Source organism: Alosa alosa, chromosome 17 (genome assembly GCF_017589495.1).
Source record: "Alosa alosa isolate M-15738 ecotype Scorff River chromosome 17, AALO_Geno_1.1, whole genome shotgun sequence".
NCBI classification, from domain to species: Eukaryota; Metazoa; Chordata; class Actinopteri; order Clupeiformes; family Clupeidae; genus Alosa; species Alosa alosa.
The window spans coordinates 3,297,444-3,323,677 of record NC_063205.1 but is presented as its reverse complement, the minus strand read 5'-3'; the positions used below and the strand labels follow the sequence as shown (position 1 = coordinate 3,323,677).

Here is a 26,234-nt window from a genome sequence, read left to right as displayed (position 1 = left end):
TATTGGAATAATTCCCCATGTATGATGTTGAACTTTGACTGTGTAAATGGATTCATTAAAGTTATTTTAGATAGATAGATAGATAGATAGATAGATAGATAGATAGATAGATAGATAGATACTTTATTGATCCCCAGGGGAAATTCAAGGTCTCAGCAGCATACATACAACACAAACACATTCACAAACAATTTTATGACTAATAGTAGGATTCCCGATATTTACAAAGAACAAGACAACAATTGCAAGTCTCTTATCATCAAACTCCTTTATTAGTACTTTTTTGAAATACATGAAAGGTTCAACGCTACACATATTTGAGATGATCAAGAAAGACAGTCACAGAGGAGACTCTAGGAGCAGTCTGATTTCTTCAGGATCTCAGTGACGGTCTGGGAGCCCTGCTTTTGCCTCGCAGGTCACTCGTGCCCTGGTTCCATTCCTGGAGAGGGAGGGTCAGGTGCTGCTCCAGCTGTACAGGCCGTCCTTCTGTGGGCCAAAGACACTGGTGTCCCCTGCTCCTGCTGCTCCCCTCACACCTTCCAGCTCAAGCGCCCAGTCGGACGGGAAGCCTCCGTTAGCCAGGCACATCACCGTGGCTGAAGTCCCGCTGGTGTGCAGGGGGGGCAGGACTGTGAGTTTGGGACGGGTGTCACCTGAGAAATGAACCAAAGAGGTAGAGAGAGGAATAAAGAGGTCGTCTGTTGAGAAACATCAATATATAATAGATATAATAGAATAGATATAATAGAAATATCAATAACAGAATATTGTGTAGAAATGTCTCAGTCCAAATAAAAGCATCAGAAGTTTTAAGTTGATTTGGATCTAACAGATCATCAATTTTCGGACTCACAGCAGGAGACAAAAATATAGTGAAATATTAATAGAAAAACTTTAACGTTAACACTGTTGCAGCTACTAGAGTTACCAGACGTCATATCACAAAGTCTAACATCACTTTTTTCTGAAAACACATTTGATAGGCAATCTAACACACAAAGCCGGCAACATTACATTTAAATAAACCAGTTTGAGTTGCAAAACACAGTCATGGCCAAAGCACAAGTTCTGCACTGTTACGGAAACAGCATATCAATTTACCCAGAGGAAATGAAATTCATAATAAGATCTGTTCTTTGTCTAGCCTTAATCTCCTAGAAATAAATAGATTTTTTTCTTTTCTTGTATGTCTCACTTTCCACTCCTACGACATTGTGTTCCAAATAGTCTTCCAAGTTCTAGCACAAGTTTAATTCACGTTCTATAATCTATTGTTCTACTCCTAATTTCTCCTCAATATAGTTGAAGAGAAATGGGACAGAATGCAGAATCTACAAATCTAAAAGCCAATATTTCTCTGAGACAAAGAAAAGACGGCAACATTTTCTTCTGGGTGAACACGTCGTACTATGGATAAGCAGCTTAGACCTACAGTGGTGTACAGAATAGAAAATAATAGATAGAATAGAATAGAATAGAAAATAATAGAATAGGGTAGAGTATAATGGAATAGAATGATAGAATGCTCCAAATGTATGACCATTTACTTACTTCCAATCTCAAGTCTAGTGCCTCCTCCAAACGTGTACCACAGTGATACAAACACTATCAGTGGCCGTACAAAAACCCTCCTCTGAGGCGCACAAGCAACATACCTTCAATTTCTGATATCCCAACAAAATTCATCCAGCAAAGATTTGCCAATCACTTCACCAGGGGCTAAGATTCCCCACCAATCACCAGTACACACAATGAACTCAGTTTTTCACATTATGACCAAACTCAGAGGCAGGTTTATGACTAATCTATGCTTAAATAAAGTGCATCATTGCAGAATATATACAAATAACAAGTATGAAGACTTTTTTTTTCCCAAAATACTATTTTATATTAAAGATTTTACTATTTTATATATAAATATTTTATATTAAAGATGAAAGCAGGACTTACCTCCAATCTCGAGTCTAGTGCCTCCACCAAAAGTCCACCACAGTGATACAGACTCATAGAGACGCTGTACAAAAACCTCTTCACGGCTCAGCGACTGTGACTGGCAGTGCAATATACCGTTACAGTGAGGGCAACATGTGTTAGCAGATCAAAAACTCAGTCATGGTTAATTTCAGGTTTAAATTTTATTTTCAGTCTTTCATCTAAGTTAATATTTTCCCTCATATCTTCTCTACCAATACTTATACATTTGCACAAACGATATACAACCTCATAGCAAGATTACATTACAAAAGCAGACATTTTACAGTGAGCATTGTAGACTTCAGTAGTGGATGTATTTGAATGTGGTCATTCCTGATGGAGAAATCAGATGCTCTAAGTAAACTGGCCGTACGTTTAGGCCCCAGTCTTGTCCAGGGCTGTTTGCTGTATGATTAAAGTATAAAATATAAAGTGCAATAAGGGAAGATAAAGATTTACCTTAACAGAAAGCAATCTTTAATATCACATGATAATAATTTTGGCAGAACAGTAAAGCATTTTGTATTATTTCTGCCAGACTCAGAAAGATCCATTCCATCATCCTGGGGCTCCTGCAGTCCAGCTGTGGATCTGAGGATTCATCAGTCAGCAGTTGCCAAACACACCAGTTGGTTACTGGTGGGAAATAGAGACTAAAATATTTATGCAGTTTACACAGTTGTTGAGTCTTTTTCTTTCCAGGGGTGGGGATCTGAAGGCACCAGTCTGACAGGAGTTATATTTGCATAACCAAACTGAACATTTTGCCCTTCAGTGCTTTATATCTCAGAGAGAGGACTGGAACTCCATTGTTGTGGAGAACACAAATCTGACAACATGACTTTTCTCATCAGATTCCTCTGGGCACTCCTGTTCTGCATTCCAGGTAAAACCACCACATTTTTCTGCCAAATCAATTCATTGGTGATTGATCCAGTTATGGCAGTGATGACCACATTAGGAGAGACATAATGACAAAGAGAGAGGGTGGGATTGGTGTGGGATTACTGTGATCTTGTGTTAATGATGACATCATTCATTTGTGTTCCAGAATGTGAAGGACAGGTCAGTGTGACTCAGACTCCAACAGTGACAGCTGTTCGTCCAGGACAGACTGTGTCCATGAGCTGTAAAACCAACAGGGATGTGGGGACTAGTTGTTACATTTCAGGTGATCAGTGTCTACAGTGGTACAAGCAGCAGTCTGGAGAGGCTCCCAAACTCCTGATTTATTCAGCTATTTATAAACATACTGGGACTCAATCCAGATTTAGTGGTAGTGGATCTGGCAGTGACTTCACTCTGTCCATCAGTAATGTCCAGGCTGAGGATGCAGGAGTTTACTACTGTCAGAGTTACCATAGTGGTGGTGTGTTCACACAGTGCTAAAGCGCCGTACAAAAAGCTCCCTCAGTCAGGCTCCACATGACTGCACTGCTGCTGCTGGAGCTCATTGCAGTCTGTGGGGCAGAACATATTTGTTGCTCTGACTGACCTACACTAGAATGAATATACTGTATAATTTCTCTCACCTCTCACTGGATGTTTATATCAAGATTATATTTGATATATTTAATAACACCAGCAGAGGCTCATGTCTTGTTTGTAGGAGTGTATGTTACCTGTTAAAAGTACAGATACCCTTTGCTAAATTTTACTCAAGTACAAGTAAAAGTACAACAGTCAGATGTCTACTTAAGTAAAAGTACTGAAGTACTTGTTTTTAAAAATACTTGAGTATCAAGAGTAGCCTACATTTTCTAAATATTGCATTACTACTGCCACAGTGCTCACATTTATGTACAGAAACGTCCTACATGGAGATATGAAAAATGTTAATGTTAATACCTTGGAGAATGTAAAAGGAATTGAAAGTAAAATCAAGTCATTTTCATCTTTTTACCATGTTGCCATGATGGGCAGTAGGTCTATTTCTATTACATGCATTTAAAATACGTATTTAAAATACAAAATACTATTTTGTAATTAAAACACTTGAATCGAAAACGATCATTAAAGGTCCAGTATGTAGGAAATAATGGAAAATAAACTGTAACCATTCCAAAAATGATCACCATATGTTGTCAGAGAGTAAGGAAACACGATGAATTGAAGTAATGGCTTATTTGACAACATTACTCTAACCCGTAAAACCCATGAAAAAAATGAGTTACGGGGCGGAATCTCTTGGAATTTTCGTTTATGTTTTGAACGATTAATTCTAGAATAGCGATTAATAATGGGCTAAGCGTCCTCCTATTTGGGTTGCCAAATTAGCAAAGGCCAACTGTCAACAGCTGTCAGTTGTAGTCATGAACGCCACTCTGAGAGGGCGGCAAATTTCCAAAATTAAAACAAGAAACAAATTAAGTGGACATCGGAGGAGCTTCCTGAGATGGTGACGTCTTCGTCAAACGAAGAATATCAAGTCTGACGCAGCTGGCCATATTTCTCCACAACAGGTAGCCTATGCTAAACTTCATCTGCATCGCTAACTTCAGCTAAATATGTTACATTGGTTAGAGAGGTATTTTTTGTTTTCACTGTTTTCGTAATGTGTAGCTGGGTCATGGTTGGAGAAACGTTAAAGCAGCTGCAGGTCAACTAACGTTAGCCAAGTCTATATTACATCTGGCAACCCAGAAGAGGCTCGCGTCTGGTAGTCTTGAGAACGTTCACCAGTGTTTTGATTTTGGCCTACAGAACGTTCGGTAACAATCCTACAAATCGCACCTTTAACTTGTTCAGAAAATTGAAATAGTCTGGCGAGGTGGGGCCACAGGTTGGCACTTTCCCGGGATGGACCTGCTGCGTCTTCATCCATTGTTTGGTCCATGGTTTCGTCTCTTATCTAAATCTGACCATGGAGTTGACTTTGGCGGAAAGCTGAAGGTGATTGCTGATAGGCTGTCTCAATCAGTGGCGCCTGCACTATCCAATCACGTTTCAGAGGGAAACAACAAATTGAGGGTTTCCGAGATTTTTCTTTTTACCTTTTTTTTTAGAAGAAGTAACGGGTACTCACGGTTACGGATAGAAATGTAGTGGAGTAAAGAGTACAATATTTTCCTCTCAAATGTACTTGAGTAAAGTCATGAGTACTCCCCAGAAATGATACTCGAGTAAAGTACAGATCCCTCAAAATTGTACTCAAGTACTGTACTCAAGTAAATGTACTCCGTTACTGTCCGGCTCTGTATGTATATCAGTAGAACTGTGTTCTATATCAGTAGGACTGTGTTCTATATCAGTAGAACTGTGTTCTATATCAGTAGACCTGTTTTCTCTATCAGTAGAACTGTGTTATATATCAGTAGGACTGTGTTCTCTATCAGAAGTACTGTGTTCTCCATCAGTAGGATTGTGTTCTACTGCTGAGACAGTGGGTGAGTGAGAGCTTTCACTGTAACCGTGAATAGAGATCCTCCTACAATGGTGATGAGGTTAGAGGTACGTATTCCTGGTACACTGAAGATAGTGCTGGTGCAAGTACAATCTGTCCCTCAACTGTAGAAGGCTGCCCACGACCCTACTCAGTGGTGTAGTCTACTTTTTTGAGGTGGGCATACTGTATATTTTGGCCAGTAATGGGCTCAGTGGTTACCAAACTAGGGGTCGGGACTCGACCCCTCGGGACCAATATTAAGGGACAAAAATGTTTGTGGGGGTCGCAGATTTGCACTTACCTGCCCCTTGCATGCGTGAGGGACAGCATAAATTCACCAACCCACTTTCAAAACCAATAGTAAAATAATCATCAAATACCCTCTCCAGCTCTTGAAGTTCCTGCTTGCTCCTGCTGGTCCACCATCTCGTTGTCAAGGTCCCCTCCAGCTCCCCTTGCACCTTGTTGCTGACAGCCACTGCCATCTAGAGAAAACCTACAGCAAGTCAAGCCCAAACAAAATTAGATTAGCTGATTTTTAAATGTTGGTCAATAGAAATATAGCCTGTTTTGAAAACTCATCACATGCACTAAAGGTTTTTGCATCTGGCATTATATCGCAGTGTGGTAGATAATGTTATTACCCATAAGTACAGATAATATCTCTCTCCATTCATGCATACCATGGAAATAGCATGGTTCTGGCTAGTAAATAAAGTTCAGGATGGATACTTAATCCAGACAGCCACAGTACACATCATGTAGACCGTTTACAGCCAGACATGGCGATTAGGAATTATTCCCAAAGAAGAATCCCAGATAAACAAACGTCCAGAAATTAAAACTAAGTAGGGTAACGTGGATCAGAGTACGTTAGCTTGCTAGTATTGAGAGAAGAACGAAAGCTAGACTACAGCATGACTAGCCTGTGTTATTACCGTGTTATGTCCACAAATTAAACAACCTAGAAAGGTAACTTGGTAGCAATACAAGTCTCATAAAAAGCGTGAATGATGTTTTTGACTCTTAACTTACCTTCGGAAACGTCAGGTCGGGCAACCTTATTAAAAAAGTTCCGAAGGTCTTGCTGTGAACTGAAATTCAGCCATTCGTCCCCATAGAAAGCAGTGGTCAACGCTGCATGGTTTCATATCTGGAAACAACTGACGGAGAATCCATGGGAGATTGACTGCCGCAATCTCCGAATGAATATTGTAAAGTGTAATATCGTTGTGTTGTTAAATTACAAGGCTTCCAGAGAAGTGGCCGTTGATGAAACGTGGCTGTGCTATTCTAAATATTGAAAAATGAATTTTAAGTGGGTATACTGAACATTTTAGGTGGGTATACTGAAATAACCAACATTTTGAGGTGGGTATACGGCGTATACCTGCGTTCTACGTAGACTACACCACTGACCCTACTGCAGGAACTGGGGAGAACTCCAGAGTGCTGCAACAGTGTTCCTGTGGCCAGCAGTCAATGCTGAACTGACCTGATCCGATTGGTTTGCTCATGTGATCAGTCATCTCAAACTCCTCATCACTCAGAGCCAGACAGCAGCCAATAGGAGCAGCCTGCTGCTACCATCCCACCCAGCACAGACACTGAGGGAATACAAGATGGAGGAGCTTCAGCACCACGGACAGCCGCAGTGGACTGAGGGCAGGTGGGGTAGAGGGGTCACTGTGGACGACCCACCCCCAGTTCAGCACCACGGACAACAGCAGTGGACTGAGGGCCGTTTGACATGACCAGTGCTGCTCAGTCCCAGTTACAGTTACATGGTTCAGTTCATCTGAGCAATCAGACCCCCATCACTTGTGTTCTCTGCTCTCCACCTGCAGTGAGCTCCAGCAGCAGCAGTGCAGTCATGTGTAGCCTGACTGAGGGAGCTTTTTGTACGGCGCTTTAGCACTGTGTGAACACATATTGACTGTTGATATAGTGGACACTCTGACAGTAGTAAACTCCTGCATCCTCAGTCTGGACATTACTGATGGTCAGAGTGAAGTCACTTCTAGATCCACTGCCACTGAATCTGGATGGAGTCCCAGTATGTTTAGAACTACCTGAATAAATCAGGAGTTTGGGAGCTTCTCCAGACTGCTGCTTGTACCAGTGCAGACACGGAGCATCAGCAAGGCCATCGCCACTGTCACAATCAGTCTCCACATCACTGCTGGTTTTACAGCTCATGGATACAGCCTGTCCTGGACGAACAGCTGCCACTGTTGGAGTCTGAGTCACACTGACCTGTCCTTCACATTCTGGTACACAAATGAATGATGTCATCATTAACACAAGATCACAGTAATCCCACACCAATCCCACCCTCTCTCTTTGTCATTATGTCTCTTTAAAACAGTCTTCCTGATGTGGTCATCATAGCCTGCTGTACTCTGTGTCCATCAGCCCTACCTTGGCAGTAGAGAGTGAGTGTCCAGATGAGGATGAGAGCTAAAGGCATCTTGTTGTCCATTCAGATGTGACAGGCTGAACTCACACATGTGCACTACTGAGGCTGCAGTATAAACACTCCTAGGGCACTGAGGCGTCCAGCACTGATGCAAAACATCATCTGTAGGCAAATGTTACACGTCACCCAGATTATATGAGCTTTCAGAGAGTTTGTCTAATATGTAATGCATTATATTACACTTACATTTGTGTATGTTGACTGAACAGGTTAAAGTGTCCTCTGTAGGCTAATGCTTAGTGTGACGTAGCTAATATACACTGTGATAATGCTATTGGTCACCAGGTCCTACAGATATGATGTCTGGAAGTAAAGAAGGTAAACGCTGAAAACAAGCCTCTACACTCTGAGAGTATTAGTGCACACTGCTCCTGCAACAACGGTTGTTCAACCAAATGTAACACACACACACACACACACACACATGTGTGTAAGAGTGCTTACATGTGTAAGAGTGCTAGACGCTTAAAGGAGGTCTTTATCATTTTATGAATATTTGAGTTTGATCATACACACTGGACCACTGGAGCCATTTCCCATTGAACTAAAACTGGTTTAACATTTGAAATGATTTGAGTTCATGTCAAATGGGTTTAAATAGGAAACTTAAACGTATGAATAGAGAATTAGGTTTCACATTTAAACTTTAAATTTTAAGTAGGGCCTAAAGTGAAATAAGGGAAAATGAGAAACAATTGACCGTTCGCAAAAGCCACGCCCCCTAGTTATTGTTACTACGCTCGTCAAACTCAGAACGGAGTTGTCTAGAAATTCAATGGTACAGTACCTGTTAAAGCCCCCCTGTGTAAGAAATTCTCCCATCTTTTCGGGGGTATACATTTTTTGTGCAATGTACAACATAGATACATTTTGTGCGGCACAACATAGGCTACTGTAGGCCTAGCCTACAGGTCATGTAGAAAACTGGACGAGGGGCGCTTGAGACAGCAACACGCACGCTGTCTCTCTGTCTCCCTCCATCCCTCACACACACACACATTGCCTACTGTACATCCTCCACACAACTGCATACTCACTCACCACCACTACATTAGGCCTATGCGAAGGCTACGGTGCATATACAAATAAGCTATAACACGCATTGTCACGTCAATGTAGGCTAACGCAGTATGGACTACTGGCACTCGTAACAACAACTCACACAGGCTCTCTCTCTCCCTCCCTTGAAACTGTTAAAAACTTCGTTACCCCAAGTTAACCCCAGATACACGGAGGATACACGAGTTTGCCGTTTATTTTAGGCTAACGTAAGTGGAGAGTTTGCAGATTTTTACCTTGTGGATGTTGATATTGCACGAGTCTCTTGGATAGCAGCACTGTGAGTTAAACTCCCTCGCATCAACAATCTGCCCTGAGACGGTGAACAACTGGCTTCAGGGTGAGTAGAAAGGGACATTGGATTCTGTTTACAGACCCGCTGTGGTTTAGTTACCAGCTAGTAAAAGCATTATTATCGATCTGTGATATCGGAGTCATGGTTTATACTCTCTATGGTCGGAGTGCTAGCTTGTGGAGTTTTACATAAGAGTGTTTCCAAGGTTTTTAGCTGCTAGCCCTTTCCTAGGTTGGATCGTATGGTAGCCTATCTAACACTGGACCTCATCTGAGGCTACTTCGAGATATTATTCCAAAGGGGACAGATAGGCTACTGCACTTAAAACTTTAAACGATTGAACGAACCTTCCCGGACTTTGTAATTGCGACCAGTGACTGCATTGGGTGAACGAAGCCGAAGTTGAAACTTAGGCTACATGGCACATAGACTGTGGGTTAAGCCCTTCTATGAATTAAAAACTACAAGCTGCCCCACCGAAGTTTATGATAAAGTAAGCAAGAAAAGGTTTTTTTAAGTCAGGATATGGCAAGTCAATGGCATTTATTCGTCCAAAGTTACAGACCAGTTTCCATAGTGCACATCTTATCAATAGTTTGAATGTCGTCTGTGTTTCGTTCAGTATGATTCATGCCCAATTAATTTCCCCTGTTAAAGTGTTCGCCTTTGTTTCACTAGTTTGGTTTCATTTTGTATGAGATTTTGTGATGTAGGCTAGCCTACGATAAACAGCTTATGGCCAATATGTAACTCAGCTAGGCCTAATGTTAGTTTCCTCAGCCATGTCAGCTAGCCTCAGACTCATTATCTGCTATGGCTGCTAGTGCTAGTGCAGAGTAGCTTACCATGCCAGTGACGTAGCCGATTGTTGAAATCCAACATGGCAGCGCCCGTGTAACAACAACACCACGTTCAACGTACAATTTTATCCCTTTTAATAAATTCAGCCATTTTAATCATTGTACCAATGAGAAGAAATAAAATACATCTGTTATATCACTTTTACTTCAAATTCCAGTTCAGTTCATCTTTAAGGGTACGTTCAGACTAAGCGTCTTTTTCTGACACAAGAAGTTGTGCAGACCGCTTTTTCAGTTTGAAAAAAAAGCTGCCATCGTATTGTTCCAAAAAGCAGCCGGAAGCGTCTTTTTGCGATAGACAAAGTGACTAACGTTACGTGTGGGTTCAAAATGTCGCGGAAGAGAAAACTCACGTTGGCTATTGCTTTTGGTATGTTATGGTAAAGTTGTGCAGTCATGTTAAACAATTCCCTATGCTCAGACACTAAAACGAGTCTCTCGACTGGTGTTCTGTCACCTTCTCCATTTTTTACTTGGTTGTCATGGGAAACCACAGGTCTCGGTAATCTGTTTGTGATTGGTCATCTGTAAAAAAGATAGCATGATGTATGGCGTTTTTCCGCTAGAAGTTGAACCAGAGAGGGTTCAAGCGGAGCTAGTAATCAAGGATCTTTGGTTGAACATTTCTCAACTTCTGAGCTGCAGAAAAAGACGGTTGCAGTCGCGTTTTAAAAGAAGCCGACGACTTTTTTGAAAACACGGTCTACTCCGGGTTATAATGTAAAACGGACACCGGCAGCTGAGAAAAAGACGCTTAGTCTGAACGTACCCTGAGACTCTGTAAAAGTTACAGCACAAGAGGCTCTTTTAGAGAGGCAAGGACCTAAATTCATTAACATCATTTACAATCTGTTGAAAGACTGCAGTATGACATGGAGACACGTGTAAAAACTGATTTCTAGCTTTGTTGGGTGACAAACTTAAACGGGAGGCGAGTGTGATTCACTGATATTAATATTAGCTGTGCTAGATAGACTTGCATGCATGTTACAAGGACACTGGGCCATGTCATGTAAGGAACATGGTGCTGCCAAAAAACGGAAACATAGCCTACATTGCAGAGCCACTTCAACTTTATTATTATATGGTGAATACATGAATGTTACACTACTGTGCACAGCCCACTGATCTATAAAGATCTTGAATTTCGATCAATCGATCAATAAAGTATCTATCTATCTATCTATCTATCTATCTAGATCAGTGGCACATGCTTCTCTGACGTGACGATCAGTGACAATCATTTTATATACAATGCTGGCAATGCTGAAAACAATTAACATCCTTATTTATCTTACTTACATTGAGTTGACTGTGTGGTTTAATCCACAGATGTGGTGGAGCACTGTTTCGTTATGGTTTGCTAAGGAGTAACCCTTTGCAGATTTAGTATACATTTGAGATTTAGTATAAGTGTATGTGACATACCATGGCATTGGGGCGCTACACAGTAGCACCAGCAGGCTGCTCTATCAGCTGTCTGACCCAGGACAGTAATGCCAGCAGGATTTATCAGCTGTCTGACCCAGGACAGTAGCACCAGCAGGCTCTATCAGCTGTCTGACCCAGGACAGTAACACCAGCAGGCTTTATCAGCTGTCTGACCCAGGACAGTAACACCAGCAGGCTTTATCAGGGAGTTCAGTCATTGGTTCATTCCACCTAACCCTATCTTCTCTGGATGAAACTGCAGCCTGGATGAATTTTATCTCTCATCTGCATGAGGAATGTTGATGTTTTATAAGATCTAATATCATATAATTGTTGTAAATACTTCAAATAGGGCAAATAACTCATGATTCATGAATATTGGAACAAAAAGAAAAAAAAAATGTATCTATACAAAATAAATGTTTATCGTTTGTGCAAATGCACTTTGTAGAGAAGATATGAAGGAATAAATTAATGAATTAATGTGAAAATGAGAGCAGTGAGTCCCCTCCATTCTAGCCTCTGGTCAGTGTCCCATAGCCTGTGTAAATGAGAGCAGTGAGTCCCCTCCATTCTAGCCTCTGGTCAGTGTCCCATAGCCTGTGTAAATGAGAGCAGTGAGTCCCCTCCATTCTAGCCTCTGGTCAGTGTCCCATAGCCTGTGTAAATGAGAGCAGTGAGTCCCCTCCATTCTAGCCTCTGGTCAGTGTCCCATAGCCTGTGTAAATGAGAGCAGTGAGTCCCCTCCATTCTAGCCTCTGGTCAGTGTCCCATAGCCTGTGTAAATGAGAGCAGTGAGTCCCCTCCATTCTAGCCTCTGGTCAGTGTCCCATAGCCTGTGTAAATGAGAGCAGTGTTTATGTTCCCATAGTGAGAGTGTGTAATGGGCATCTGAGTGTGTAATGGGCATCTGAGTGTGTAATGGGCATCTGAGTGTGTAGTGGACATCTGAGTGTGTAATGGGCATCTGAGTGTGTAGTGGACATCTGAGTGTGTAATGGGCATCTAAGTGTGTGCTGCTCAGTCCCACAGTTACTTGGTTCAGGTCATCTCCTGTTATAACAGTGAAGAGACTGCACTACACTGCAGAGATCCCCTTCATCGGCAAGAGAGCTGGACAGAACACACAGGCTGAACTCTCCTCTCGTAGAAAAGCAGTTGTTCCTCCGTGCTTCTGTGACTAACTATCTGGTGCGTCAACGGGAGAGGACTAATTGTAGCGAGAGAGAGGAGTTCACGGAGCTCCTCTGAACTCTCCTCTGCTTTCTCTCCTGATTGTGATGATTGTCAGTGTGTTCAGTTGAGCAATCAGACCCCCATCACTTGTGTTCTCTGCTCTCCACCTGCAGTGAGCTCCAGCAGCAGCAGTGCAGTCATGTGGAGCCTGACTGAGGGAGCTTTTTGTACGGCGCTTTAGCACTGTGTGAACACTGGGCCACTATGGTAACTCTGACAGTAGTAAACTCCTGCATCCTCAGTCTGGACATTACTGATGGTCAGAGTGAAGTCACTGTGAGTTCCACTGCCACTGAATCTGGATGGAGTCCCAGACTGAAGTGTTTTGGCATTATAGATCAGGAGTTTAGGAGCTGCTCCAGGTTTCTGTTGGTACCAGGCTAATCGAGGATAATTAGAATTAGATGTCCCTGCATCATACACATCACTGCTGGTTTTACAGTTCAGAGTGACTGATCCTCCCTGTTGAACAGCTTTCACTGCAGGAGTCTGAGTCACAGTGACCTGTCCATAGGACTCTGTAGAGAAACAGAATCATTGTTCAAACCTCTTACACACACACACACACACACACACACACACACACACACACACAACACACAATAACTCCTGTGCTGGAGAAAATGTGGTCAGTTTCTTACCTCTAAAGCAGAAGGCAAAAGTCCAGAAGGCTATGAGGATGGGTGTCATTGTTGTGTTATAAAGAATTCTCTAGAGTGATGACAGGCTCTCTGTTGCTCTAAAGTGTTTTGAACACACAATATAAATATCCAACTAGAGCTGTCATCCATTCATGCAAATCAACATCTACATGCAAATATTCCTCCAGAACAGCATGAAAGGAGCAAGAGTGGATATGCACTGAAGTACTGATCACTCTTCAGCATCCATCTTGTGGTGAGAAGTTATGAGATGGTATGATGATGACCATATGCCACAGATCACCATCTACTGCATCCTGAGTGTGAGAGTGGCATTCTCCACACCTCTGCTGGCTCGGTAGGCCAACTGCATGAGGTCTATGAGCTTAGATGTTTGAGATGTGAGTTCCTTTATCACTACATGGCACATGCTCAATGCACTGCTTTAAATTGGTGTGAGTTCAGTGGGTCTGAAGTCATTTTAGAGATGTGTTGTGTTACAGTTTTAAACCACTGGGTTGTTTTAAGTTCTGGAACAAGGTGAAATAGAAAAGCAAAGACGTCTCATACAGTATGCTGGTCCCATGGCCCTGGTTATACAGTAAAGACGTCTCACTCATACAGTATGCTGGTGCCATGGTCCTGGTTATAAAGACGTCTCATACAGTATGCTGGTCCCATGGCCCTGGTTATAAAGACGTCTCACTCATACAGTATGCTGGTCCCATGGCCCTGGTTATAAAGACGTCTCATACAGTATGCTGGTGCCATGGCCCTGCTTATAAAGACGTCTCATACAGTATGCTGGTGCCATGGCCCTGGTTATAAAGACGTCTCATACAGTATGCTGGTGCCATGGCCCTGGTTATAAAGACGTCTCATACAGTATGCTGGTGCCATGGCCCTGGGTATAAAGACGTCTCATACAGTATGCTGGTGCCATGGCCCTGGTTAAATGCATGCAGGAGGACTCCAACCCCAGAGAGTATTATTCTACAAACACGTTTTCGGTCCAACAGCTCCACCTACTGGTGGTGTGGTGTTGGTGTTGCTCTGGTGGTGCCTTACACCATAGATATTAGAAAGCTAAATACCACATTGTCCGTCGAGTTCTATAGGCCTATGTCACGCATGTGTGAACGCAGGGCCATATTGCTGGGGGCAAACACCTTACTGTCTATGGGCATCACTTGGGGGCAAACACCTTACTGTCTATGGGCAACACTTGGGGGCAAACACCTTATTGTCTATGGGCAACACTTGGGGGCAAACCCCTTACTGTCTATGGGCAACACTTGGGGGCAACACCTTTACTGTCTATGGGCAACACTTGGGGGCAACACCTTACTGTCTATGGGCAACACTTGGGGGCAAACACCTTACTGTCTATGGGCAACACTTGGGGGCAATCAGAGACACTGTCTGATTTCCAGTCAGAGTCGCATGTTCCTCCATTGGCCTCCAGTGATTGTTGCCCTCACCAAGATGACGGCGCAATGCAGTCTCTAGCTTTCTAATATCTATGCCCTACACAGTGTGAATGAAGCTACATCATGTATGCCATGTCTCAGAAGACAGACAGACTGACAGACAGACAGACAGACTGATTGAATGCTGAATGATGATTGATGAATGAATGAATGAATGAATGATGAAATATGAATGAATGAATGAATGAATGAATGAATGAATGATTGATTGATTGATTGACCGGTTGATTGATTGATTGCAGGGCATTACATAATGGGCACAGAAACAGGCCACTCCAGTATCATGTATCTCATGATTCCCATTGAACTCTTCATTTGATCCATATCTGACGACCCCGTGTGACTACAGGAGAGGAAGATATCAAATGGGACCATGTCAAAGATGTCAAATGTCTGTTTTACTGAGTGATTTAATTCATGAATATAACATCACACGTCAATACCAATTCCCTCACAGAGAGAGAGAGGGGGATAGAGAGAGGGAGGGAGGGAGAGAAAGAGAGAGAAAGAGAGAGGGGGATAGAGAGAGAGAGAGGGAGAGAGAGCGGTAACAGCAATGGTAAATCAACAGCATGGATTAATGAAGCTCAAAGCTGTGACTCACTACCATTCACCACCAGTAGAGGGAGGTGATCACCAAGAGATAAAGGTGTGTGTGTGTGTGTGTGTGTGGATGGGTGTGTGTGTGTGTGTGTGTGTGTGTGTGTGTGTGTGTGGATGGGTGGGTGGGTCGGTGTATAACAAATCAACATTCGTAGATGTGTTGATGATAGTCTAGTTGTTTAAGGGTAGCATAAACTACTGTAACTAAACGTAATTAAAAAAACTTAATGTAATTAAAACTAAATACCATCATCATGCAATGGCATGTCCTGCAATACCTGAGTTGACCTGAGTGAAAGTACAGCCGTGTAACTGAGCACAGCTGTCCCAGTGCAGTTTGTGCCTGTAGGTGTAACCCAGGAAACAGAGCAGTCTGTGGGGGAAACTTGGATTTGCATTGCCAGGCCTGAGTGGGTCTGTTAGTCCCAGAATAGAGCAGCACTATCGCCAGATGTTCAAGTGTTCTCAAGGGATTTACATGAGGGCACATTACACACAGTAAAGTCAGACTGACGAGGGAGTTCTAGAGTTTATAAGGATTCATCAGCATAAGTGCCTTGCTCAAGGGCACAATGGTGGAACTGAATCCACAACTAAACTTATATACAGTATTTGACATTCACTTTTTTCTTTTCAATTTTATTACTTTACTTCATTGACTTCTATTTTTTCTGAATTAGGATAAAATATGACTTTTAATGGTCTTATGAATATTAAAATAAAAATGTTGATGCTTCTTCAATGTGCATCATTACCAAGATCACCATTCAGTATCACAGAGCACTTCACTATTATAAGTTTTAAGATTGGAGTAATTCCCCCAAGTACAATATACTGCAGAAATGAGTAAATTTAAGTTCATTAATTACTATGATTATCAGGACTGAAATTAACAAGAATACAATTACAGTCTCTCATAATCAAACTCCTATATTGAAACATTTTCCAATCACATGAAAGTTTCAAAGCAACACAGATTAACAAATCCTATAAATGAGATGGAAAGAGATGGAAAGACAGTCATTCAGTGCTGTTCACCAACAGAAATAAGAGAGAAGAGTTCCTATCAGAGATGAAGAGTTCCTATCAGATACACTTGAAATCAGGCTAATGACAGACATTAGAGAGGAGACTCTAGGAGCAGTCTGATTTCTTCAGGATCTCAGTGACGGTCTGGGAGCCCTGCTTTGCCTCGCAGGTCACTGTATAAGTATAAGTATGTGTATATACAGTATACTCTTTTGATCCCATGAGGGAAATTTGGTCTCTGCATTTATCCCAATCCGTGAATTAGTGAAACACACTGAACACACAGTGAGGTGAAGCACACACTAATCCTGGCGCAGTGAGCTGCCTGCTACAACAGCGGCGCTCGGGGAGCAGTGAGGGGTTAGGTGCCTTGCTCAAGGGCACTTCAGCCGCTTCCTACTGGTCCTACTTCAACCGATAGAGGGGGGGAATGCCTCTGCACTCAATTGGATAGACCTTAACCAATCAGAGCAACGAAATAGCTTACCGTGAGCTGTAGGAAGAACACAAACCATCCTTCTTCTCCACAAATGCCTTAACATTGTTTTCTGTTTTTTTGTAAAAGTTATTGTGCCGTCAATATCTCCTACAGCACTCGTTAGCGAAATATAAGAGCAGGGTAGCAGGGTAGACTATTAGGAAAAACTGATATTTCCCCTCCGTAAAAAAGAACGGAAATAATTCTGTTGAACACCGATATGTTACAAACATGTTATAAACAGTTTGGGAAGGCTGTCGCAAATCCCTTGAACAGGTGGTCAATCAATATGTCACAATGCAACAGCGCTGTTCTCCCTTGATGAAAGTGAAACCACCAGTTTTCCCACATCTCAACTTTGGCCAAAGTTTTCAGAAATAATCGTTTTCAGTGATAAAACCTCATTGAAATAATATGCATTTTTCCATATGGGGTCTTAGAAGCCATCTGTCTCCTTCTAGCCACAGCGTTTTTGTTGCAAACGTGCTAAGTGTGCTCAGATGACGTGATAGACGAGGCGCTGTTGCTCACCTGAGAGAGAGGGGAAAAAAGTCCGCAACACCAGTATATGCTCCCAAGTTATAGTTTATTTACCGTGACGTTTCGGGCCCACTCAAGCCCTTCATCAGACGTTGCTCACCTGTCCATCATCGCAAAGTCCGATTTGATTGGTCCAAGCAGGTCTGGTTCGAGCATAGTTGCTCCACAACGGAGCAATGCCAGACCGAACTTCCCGACCTCAAATGCTGTGGGTGCGGCTAAGTTCGGCTGGCACCCAGGCTGGTGAAAAAGGCAATTTCTCTTTAAAATGGATAGACTGATTCCACTTAGTGGAACCAGTGAGGCCTCTGTAACGTGCTATGAGACTATGTGACTTCAGTGTGAATATGTAGGACTTCAATGTGAATATGTAGGACTTCAGTGTGAGTATGTAGGACTTCAGTGTGAATATGTAGGACTTCATTGTGAGTATGTGGGAGTTCAGTGCCATTAGAATAGAGAATTGAAGTGTGCTGTGCTCTAACCATCTCGTGTGAATTTACACAAAATATGAAATAGAGATTTTCACTGAAAAGTGTGAATGTAAACAATAGATAAAAGATCAATATTGCATCACTATCCATAATAGCAGTATTGTTTTATGAATATGTTCCACTGATGTGTACTATATGAGTGTGGATATGTCTGAATATATCTGTCTACAGGAAAACAGCCAAAAAGCACAGACTCTAGGAAATTCAATTTATTTGCAATATTTTTTAATAACATCATTCCTCAGATAAAAATGCAATGTTACAGGAATATACATCATAGATTAAGTTTAAAACTTGCTTTCAAGGACCATACAGCCTAAATAAGAGTTTTTTCCTTTTTTATTTATTGGTAGCGTGCGTTATAAGCAAGACAGACTCTGCCACCAAGGACAGACTTACGCGTACAGACCCAACCTGTACAGAACGTATTTACAAATTCAACTTTGTCTTTACATTTTTTTTTCCATTTCACTTTTTTTTGAAAATAGGAGTAGAAAAGTGATCGATGCTTTGATTCCTTCATCATCATTTCTTTCCCTTTTTAAAATCTTAATGGAAGAATGAAAACAAACCAAAAGAAGAAACCCCCAAAACATCCCCAGACCGTGTTTGGAAAAGTCCAGCGCACATCATGCAGAGGCGCCCACGAGAGGAGTGTGCGACCGGGTCAGAGGTCGGGGGTCAGAGTTGAGAGGTCACCGTGCTGCAGGGACCTCCGTGGAAACAGGTCAGTGACTGAGCAAGTCGTCAGCGTTAATCTCACAGGGGTAGGTTTCCATAGCGACAGCCTAAATCAGCGTCAGTGTGTGCATGTCAGACGTGCGGCTCTACACTGCCCCCTGGCTGTGGGCAGATCATAGGACACACAGCAAGTTATATTTCTCCTTGGAAAAAAAAGAGAGAATGGCTAACTAAAATATGTTAGATTCTCCCTTCATATCTCTATGTACATTCTAAACTAATTGGTGGGGTGCTGAAGTGTGTGTGTGAAGTGTGTAGTGTGTGCAAGTTGTCTCAATATGGCATTGCAGTGACAGTGAGCTAGGGCTCACAAGGAAACGTGCATCGCTCCGCAAATCATCAGAGGTAAACCTCATGACCTGCCTTACAACACAGAGCAGCCATAATCCACCAACGGAACCGCCTTTCCAACCGCTAGGCCCAACAGAACCACCTTCCCTCCTGCTAGAACCACCAGAACCAACAGAACCACCTTCTCTACTGCTAGGCCCAACAGAACCAATGGAATCACCTTCCCGGAACCCGCCTTTCCAACCGCTAGGCCCAACAGAACCACCTTCCCTCCTGCTAGAACCACCAGAACCAACAGAACCACCTTCTCTACTGCTAGGCCCAACAGAACCAATGGAATCACCTTCCCTACCGCTAATGCACAACAGAACCAATGGAACCACCTTTTCTTCTGCTGGTCCCAACAGAACCATCTTCCCTACTGATGTTGCAAGAGAGCAACTAAGCCTAACCCTTTCTCAGAACTAGGTCAGCCCATGATCCGGAGTACAACTCCACCAATCCATCCATCACTTGCACAACTCTACACTGCAGGAACACGTTAGCATACTCAACATAAACCAGGCAGGTCATCGTGACGCTTTGACTGCATTAAGTTATGTCTACGTACTGTATCAAGTTTATGTGTGAAAAACTACATGTTGATATTATTCAGTCAAAACAACAAGATGATCTGACAGGGTTATGTTGAGAGCGCTAATCTATTTACAGTCCAGACAGAAGACAAACAACAACAAGGCTGCTATGAGCCCAAAGAACTCAAACCAGTGCCCATCAACAAGACTCTAATCAATAAGGCCCAAAGAACTCCTTCTCAGATATTCAAACCAGTGCATGAAAAAACAACAACAGCATCTTGATCTGAACTTGACTGATCCAGCCTGGGTCATCCACAGAGAACCAAGCCCCCAGGCATCAAAGGCTGATAAAGACTATTCCTCCTCATGTCAATGGCTAATAAAGACTATTCCTCCTCAAGTCAAAGGCTAATAAAGACTATTCCTCATTCATGTCAAAGGCTAATAAAGACTATTCCTCACTCATGTCCTTTTGGCTGTTAAGAGTGGTCACTATGTTACTGCTGAGGTACTAGTGTTGGGACCCTTTCAAGGGCAATGTGTATGTGAATGCATGTAAGTGTGTGTGTGTGTGTGTATGTGTGTGTGTAAGTGTGTGGGATGCAAGGGGATTCATATGACGTTTGGTCTGTGCAGAAGTGCACAAACAATGCAGTCTGAAAATGTTCATTATTGCATTTCTAGAAACTTGCCTAATAATAATAATAATAATAATAATATGGGAATGATTGCAGTAATTATGATTCTTTAAACATTGTAAATTAACAGTCATTAACAGAAGGCTCTCAATGCTACACTTTAACATTTGTGTGTGTGTGTGTGTGTGTGTGTGGGCAGGTAGCGCAGTGGCAGTAACAGCTCCTGTCAATCAAGTCTCAAAGGTCAAAGGGAAGGGCAAAGCACAGCTAAGATAGCCACACCTGGCTATTGCCCATCTGTTATGCTAAAACTGCATCACTACAGTTCCTCTTGTAGATGCACATGGACACCCACAGAGGATCATAAACCCAGACAAGCAGCAAAAATAGGTTAAGACAAGCTAACCTAGTAAAAGCTAACCAAGGCTAACTTAAACTATGAGCGGGGCCTGGGTTATGCTAGGCAAGGCTATGGTAAGATGAATAAAGCTAACCAAGGCTAACCTAAACTGTGGGTTGGGGTTTGGGTTCAGCTAGGCAAGGCTATGCTAAACTAGGTGAAGCTCACCAAGGCTAATTTAAACCATGACCTGGGGCCTGGGCTATGCTATGGAAGGCTGTGCTAAATTAAACTAGGCTACAGTAGGGAAATCTTCAGATGTCAACGCTTGAAAAGGAGTTAAACACAGCATGCAGTAATGAGGTTGGCATAAAGTAGCTAAAATATCATCTTTCCAACACCAACCATTCAGGGGTTTAAAAGGCAAAGTCAGATCGATCTGCCCTGCTACTATTTCATTCTTAAAGATATAAGTTTCTCCCTCTATGGTAAATATATATTTATATATTTGCATATATAATAATATGATTATAAAATATATGTAATTTATTCATACAACTCCATCTTTGCCATCTTGTTATACTGGTGAGTGAAACACTAGAAAGCTTTGTTTTCAAGACAGGGAGGTGATGCCCACCTGGACAAAAATAAAATCTACTTTTAAAATACTTTCCATAAAATATGTAGGCTATTTCTCAACAATCCTCAACCCTGGATCATAAGTAAAGACAAAATGGATCACAATCCTCCTGGACTGACTGAGACCTTGTACAAGGCTAACATCCATTGGTCAACTAGGCATCCTGTTCCTCTCCGTATTAAAGACAAAATGGACCCAGAAAGGGCTACCGTCAGCACCCCACCTCCCCCCCACCCCACCCCTCTCGTCTGTTTTTGGTGCAGATTCTGATGTGTGGAAGTGCAGTACAACAGAACAGCAAAAGGTATCAAAGTATTAAACATGGAGCCTGCCTGAGCATCACTGGTAGCAACTCCCTCCCCATCCTACACTGAGCCCACCCACATGCCTCCTTCACTCAGGAACACTGTTCTGACATTTCTCAACATTTTAAAAAAAAAGCCTTTTTGGGTCAGGACAAATAAAAGCTTTTCATCTCCGCCTCATAGCTCCTGCACCTCGTCCCTCTTTGTCCAATCGCCTGACCAGCAGCAGCCGGCTACCCATCCTTCTTCACGAGCCCTATGGAATGACAGATAACATTTCAACTTCTATCTGTACAAAATACTATACACATTCTAAAGAGACACCAACCTTACCCTGACATTCAGTATACACTCTAGACTTATATAGGGATATATATATATATATATATATATATATATATATGTGTGTGTGTGTGTGTGTGTGTGTATGTGTATGGTATAAAAATATGCAGTCACTAGTTAGTTGACTGTCTCCATGGGGACGTGCAGGTGATCCTTTGGGTCTCTGACTGGACCGCTCACAAGAACCTCCCCAAGACAGGAAACCACATGCGTCCCCGTACAGAATACACTCTTCCCGTGCTGAATCTCAAACCAACAGATGCGTTCCCAGATTGTCACTGTGGTGGTGGCAGGGCTTTAGTAGGCCTAGGCGGATGCCTGCGTAAAACGCTATAGGGGACGGATCATAGTAGGCCCAGGCAGATGCCTGCGTAAAACGCTATAGGGGACGGATCATAGTAGGCCCAGGCAGATGCCTGCATAAAACGCTATAGGGGACGGATCATCTGGTCAGATGCTGGCTAATCACACAGCAGGGGACATGTGGCTCAATGGCAACCTGCTCCCTCTCAACAAATACCTACACAGTAAGAATCAACACGTTATAAAACAATGACACGTGATTGAATGTGTGTGTGTGTTGTGTGTGTGTGTGTGTGTGTGTGGTGTGAATCTGATAGAACTGTTAATCTATTTTTTTCTCAAAAAATAAATGAGAACTTCATATGCTCAGTATAACCCTCTGAGTGTAAAGGGAACGGAAGGGGAAATACGAATATCTGATTGGTCAAAATGAGAAAAGAAAATATCTGATTGGTCAAAATGTGAAAAGAAAATATCTGATTGGTCAAAATGAGAAAAGAAAATATCTGATTGGTCAAAATGTGAAAAGAAAATATCTGATTGGTCAGAACGTTTTTTAAAACGTTTCAAAGAAGCGTGCTGCCATCTCAGAGCTAAATGTGCACAAGATATGCAAAATCATTTCAACACCACCAGCAACCTGCCAAACAGCTGTAATACTTACATATCTCAATTACTATTTACAACTGGTATTAAAAAAATAAAACGACTATCCTCAATCTCAGTACACATTCCTCCCTCGCCTGGAGAAATGAAGTAAAGAAAAGCAGAGAGAGAGAGAAATCAACAGAACATCAAAACTGACGTGATCAAATGAATCCCATGCAAGAATGTACAACTATTAACCCCAACGGAATAGAAATAACTAGTGGTCTTTAACAAGAGCAAATATATGGCGTCTAAATGGCCTGGCACAATGATATATACTTTAAATACTGAATGCACCTGAATTCAAGTATAACAATTACGATACTAATACTTCTGAATATATTATCTCTGATACTTTTTCTCTTTGAACAATACTTTTAACAGCTATAATTCTTCATGATTCTGTTTACAGTCATAGTTGTTATTGCATTGTTTTTGCATATCTTGTGGTATGCAGGTATACACCCACTCACTCACAAAGGAAACCCTGCACGTGCTGAACCAAACACACACACACACACATACACACACACACACACACCGATTAACGCACTTTCCTCACACACATGCCCTTGCAAACAAACACCCACACATACTCTCATCCACCCACACACACTCGTGCCAGGTATGTTCAGCTTGGCAAAAAAACACAGCATAACAGTGGAGTGGACCAACCAAAGGGGATCAGCACACGCAGGGAACAGAAGCTACATGCCGTCACTGCAGCCTCCAGGGGGCGCACTCGCACCGCAGTGGAAACCTTCCCTCCCGGCAGGCGCTGCCTGGCTCTCCAAATCAGTGGTGCGTGTGTCTCCAAATCAGCGGTGTGTGTTTAGATAAGGGGGGTGTGTTTAGATCAGGGGTGTGTGTCCAAATCAGGGGTGTGTGTTTAGATCTCTCTCAGGTGTATGACTCCAGATCAGGTGTGTGTGCTTAGATCTCTCTCAGGTCTGTCTCTAGATCCAGCTCAGGTGTGTGTGTTAAGATCTCTCTCAGGTGTATGACTCCAGATCAGGTGTGTGTGTTAAGATCTCTCTCAGGTGTAAGACTCCAGATCAGGTGTGTGTGCTTAGATCTCTCTCAGGTGTATGACTCCAGATCAGGTGTGTGTGTTAAGATCTCTTTCAGGTGTATGACTCCAGATCAGGTGTGAGTGTGCTTAGATCTCTCTCAGGTGTATGACTCCAGATCAGGTGTGTGTGTCTGTCAGGATCTCTGTCAGGTATATGTTTCTAGATCCTGCTCAGGGGAAGGCTTACACTGCAGTGGTCACCACAGAAAAAAAAACAGAAACACATGACTTCCTGGTGACCAGTGAAACGTTTTCAAAATAGAAACACATGACTTCCTGGTGACCAGGGAAACGTTTTCAAAACAGAAACACATGACTTCCTGGTGACCAGGGAAACGTTTTCAAAACAGAAACACATGACTTCCTGGTGACCAGGGAAACGTTTTCAAAGATAACGTGCGTCTGGTGCACTGCCGACAGGCGGGTAAATCTCAGTCTTAACCACGTGGTGCTGTTATCACACAACAACGACACTGCTAGTTAGACACTGGAACACCATATTTGCATAATAGATCAGGAAATCTTTCTGAGGCTATGGTAGTGTGTGGTCGTGTGTGGCTGTGTGGCATATACATGCATGCAGGGATAGGCAAAGGAACCTGGCACCCCAAGTAAAACTATAATTAGAATTATGAACAGTGATTATAATAATAATAACAATATTAATAATTTATTCTGTAATAATGTGGTCATTAGCCCTGTGAACTACATTAGAAAGTGTCTCCTAACTGCCCCAAGCTAAACCCACAGTGGCACTAGCCTGCCCCCTCTCATGTCCCTGAATAACGTTCTCTAAATAAATGGTTGCCCCTAAAGTCTTTCCCAGAATGCATTGTTTCATGTGGTGTAGCCGCGTCCTGGTGGACTTCCGGAGGGCGGAGCCATAGCAGGATGGGCGTGGTGCTACCTTAGCAACACCTCAACATGAGGCTGCATTAGTGTTACCATGACGACTACATGGGAATGGCTGGAGAGTCACAGCGCACATCAGAACATCGACACACACACACACACACACACACACACACACACACACACATGGAATCTCAGTAGTTCACTATTCTGAACAACAATCAAGAGGATGAGAGCAGCAATCAGCAATCAGGTGAGAAGCCGAAGGAAGGAAGCCTGTCAGCGACACGAGTCACGTCACATCACACACCTGGATTGTGTGTGACGCCACTTCTCTGCTACCTCAGGTAACTGGCTGGTGCGTGGGATTCACCCATGCCACACACACACACACACACACACATTTTGTGTCAGGAAGAAATAAATAAATAAATAAGTACAATCTGACACAGGAGTCTCAATGTGAAATACAGTCTCTACATGTGGTGACCACAGCAGGGGACACTTTAGCTCGTCCTCCTCCCGAACTGGTCAAAGCAACAACGACAAACAAAAACATAAACAGGAACTAAACTAAAAGCTAAACTAACCAAACGAAAACATAAACAGGAAAGCAAACCAGAGGCGAAGTCCAGACCGAGCTGCAGCACCCAGCGCTGTGCAAACGCAGAGGAAGAGGAGGAGGAGGAAGAGGGAGGCCCGAGGAGACCCTAGAGGTCTTCCTGTGGGAGCTGAGTGATCCAAGGGCAGCAGGATAAAGGCAGGAAATGACATCAGCAGAGAGGCGGAAGAGTGGGTCAGGGTGGAGACGGGTGGGGCCAGCGAGAAGAGGGGGGCAGCGTCCTGGAGGAGTCAATGCGCCACGGCTGTCTGAGTCCGTCTCAGGGTCAGAACCGAGGTCCAAGGTCCAGTCCGATTCGGTCCGACTGGATGCACCCCCTGAGTTCCTCCTGAGTGGAGGAGTGCAGTGGTCTGGCCCCCTGGTGGAGCAGAGCCCCCTGGTGGAGCAGAGCGGTGTAGCGCTGGCGCCCCCTGGTGGAGCAGAGCCCCCTGGTGGTGCAGAGTGGTGTAGCGCTGGCGCCCCCTGGTGGAGCAGAGCGGTGTAGCGCTGGCGCCCCCTGGTGGAACAGAGCGGTGTAGCGCTGGCGCCCCCTGGTGGTGCAGAGCGGTGTAGCGCTGGCGCCCCCTGGTGGAGCAGAGCGGTGTAGCGCTGGCGCCCCCTGGTGGAACACACTGAGCAAAGCCTCCTGCTTACCCCGGCAATCTTCATACATGTGGACTGACCAGCACATACGGAGCTCCAAGCGGCCACTACAGCTAATTCACACACACACACACACACACACACACACACACACACACACACACACACACTCACACACACACAAACTCACTTCTTTCCACTCTTCCCCTGTGGGAGTGGGCAGGGACTGTTTCTTTTTTGCTTCCCTAATCCCAACATCAATCATCTGCAGGGAATAAGAACA

General features: G+C 43.2%; 1 long non-coding RNA gene and 1 gene segment (V, D, J or C); both read right to left on the bottom strand.

Annotated features, from left to right (window-relative positions):
- Window positions 1–456: 456 nt before the first annotated feature.
- On the bottom strand, window positions 457–13,446 carry LOC125310183. The segment is given in 4 exon segments: window positions 457–656; window positions 1,954–1,991; window positions 12,916–13,240; window positions 13,364–13,446. Coding segments are annotated over 4 exon segments (612 nt in total).
- Window positions 13,447–18,191: 4,745 nt separating this feature from the next.
- LOC125310181 overlaps window positions 18,192–26,234 on the bottom strand; it is an 8,333-nt gene continuing 290 nt past the window's right edge. Inside the window, exons 1-2 of the long non-coding RNA XR_007196256.1 lie at window positions 19,373–26,234; window positions 18,192–19,249 (exon numbers count right to left, since the gene is read on the bottom strand). The exon at window positions 19,373–26,234 is cut by the window's right edge and continues 290 nt beyond it. This is a non-coding gene — a long non-coding RNA (uncharacterized LOC125310181). The remainder of the gene's footprint in view (window positions 19,250–19,372) is intronic.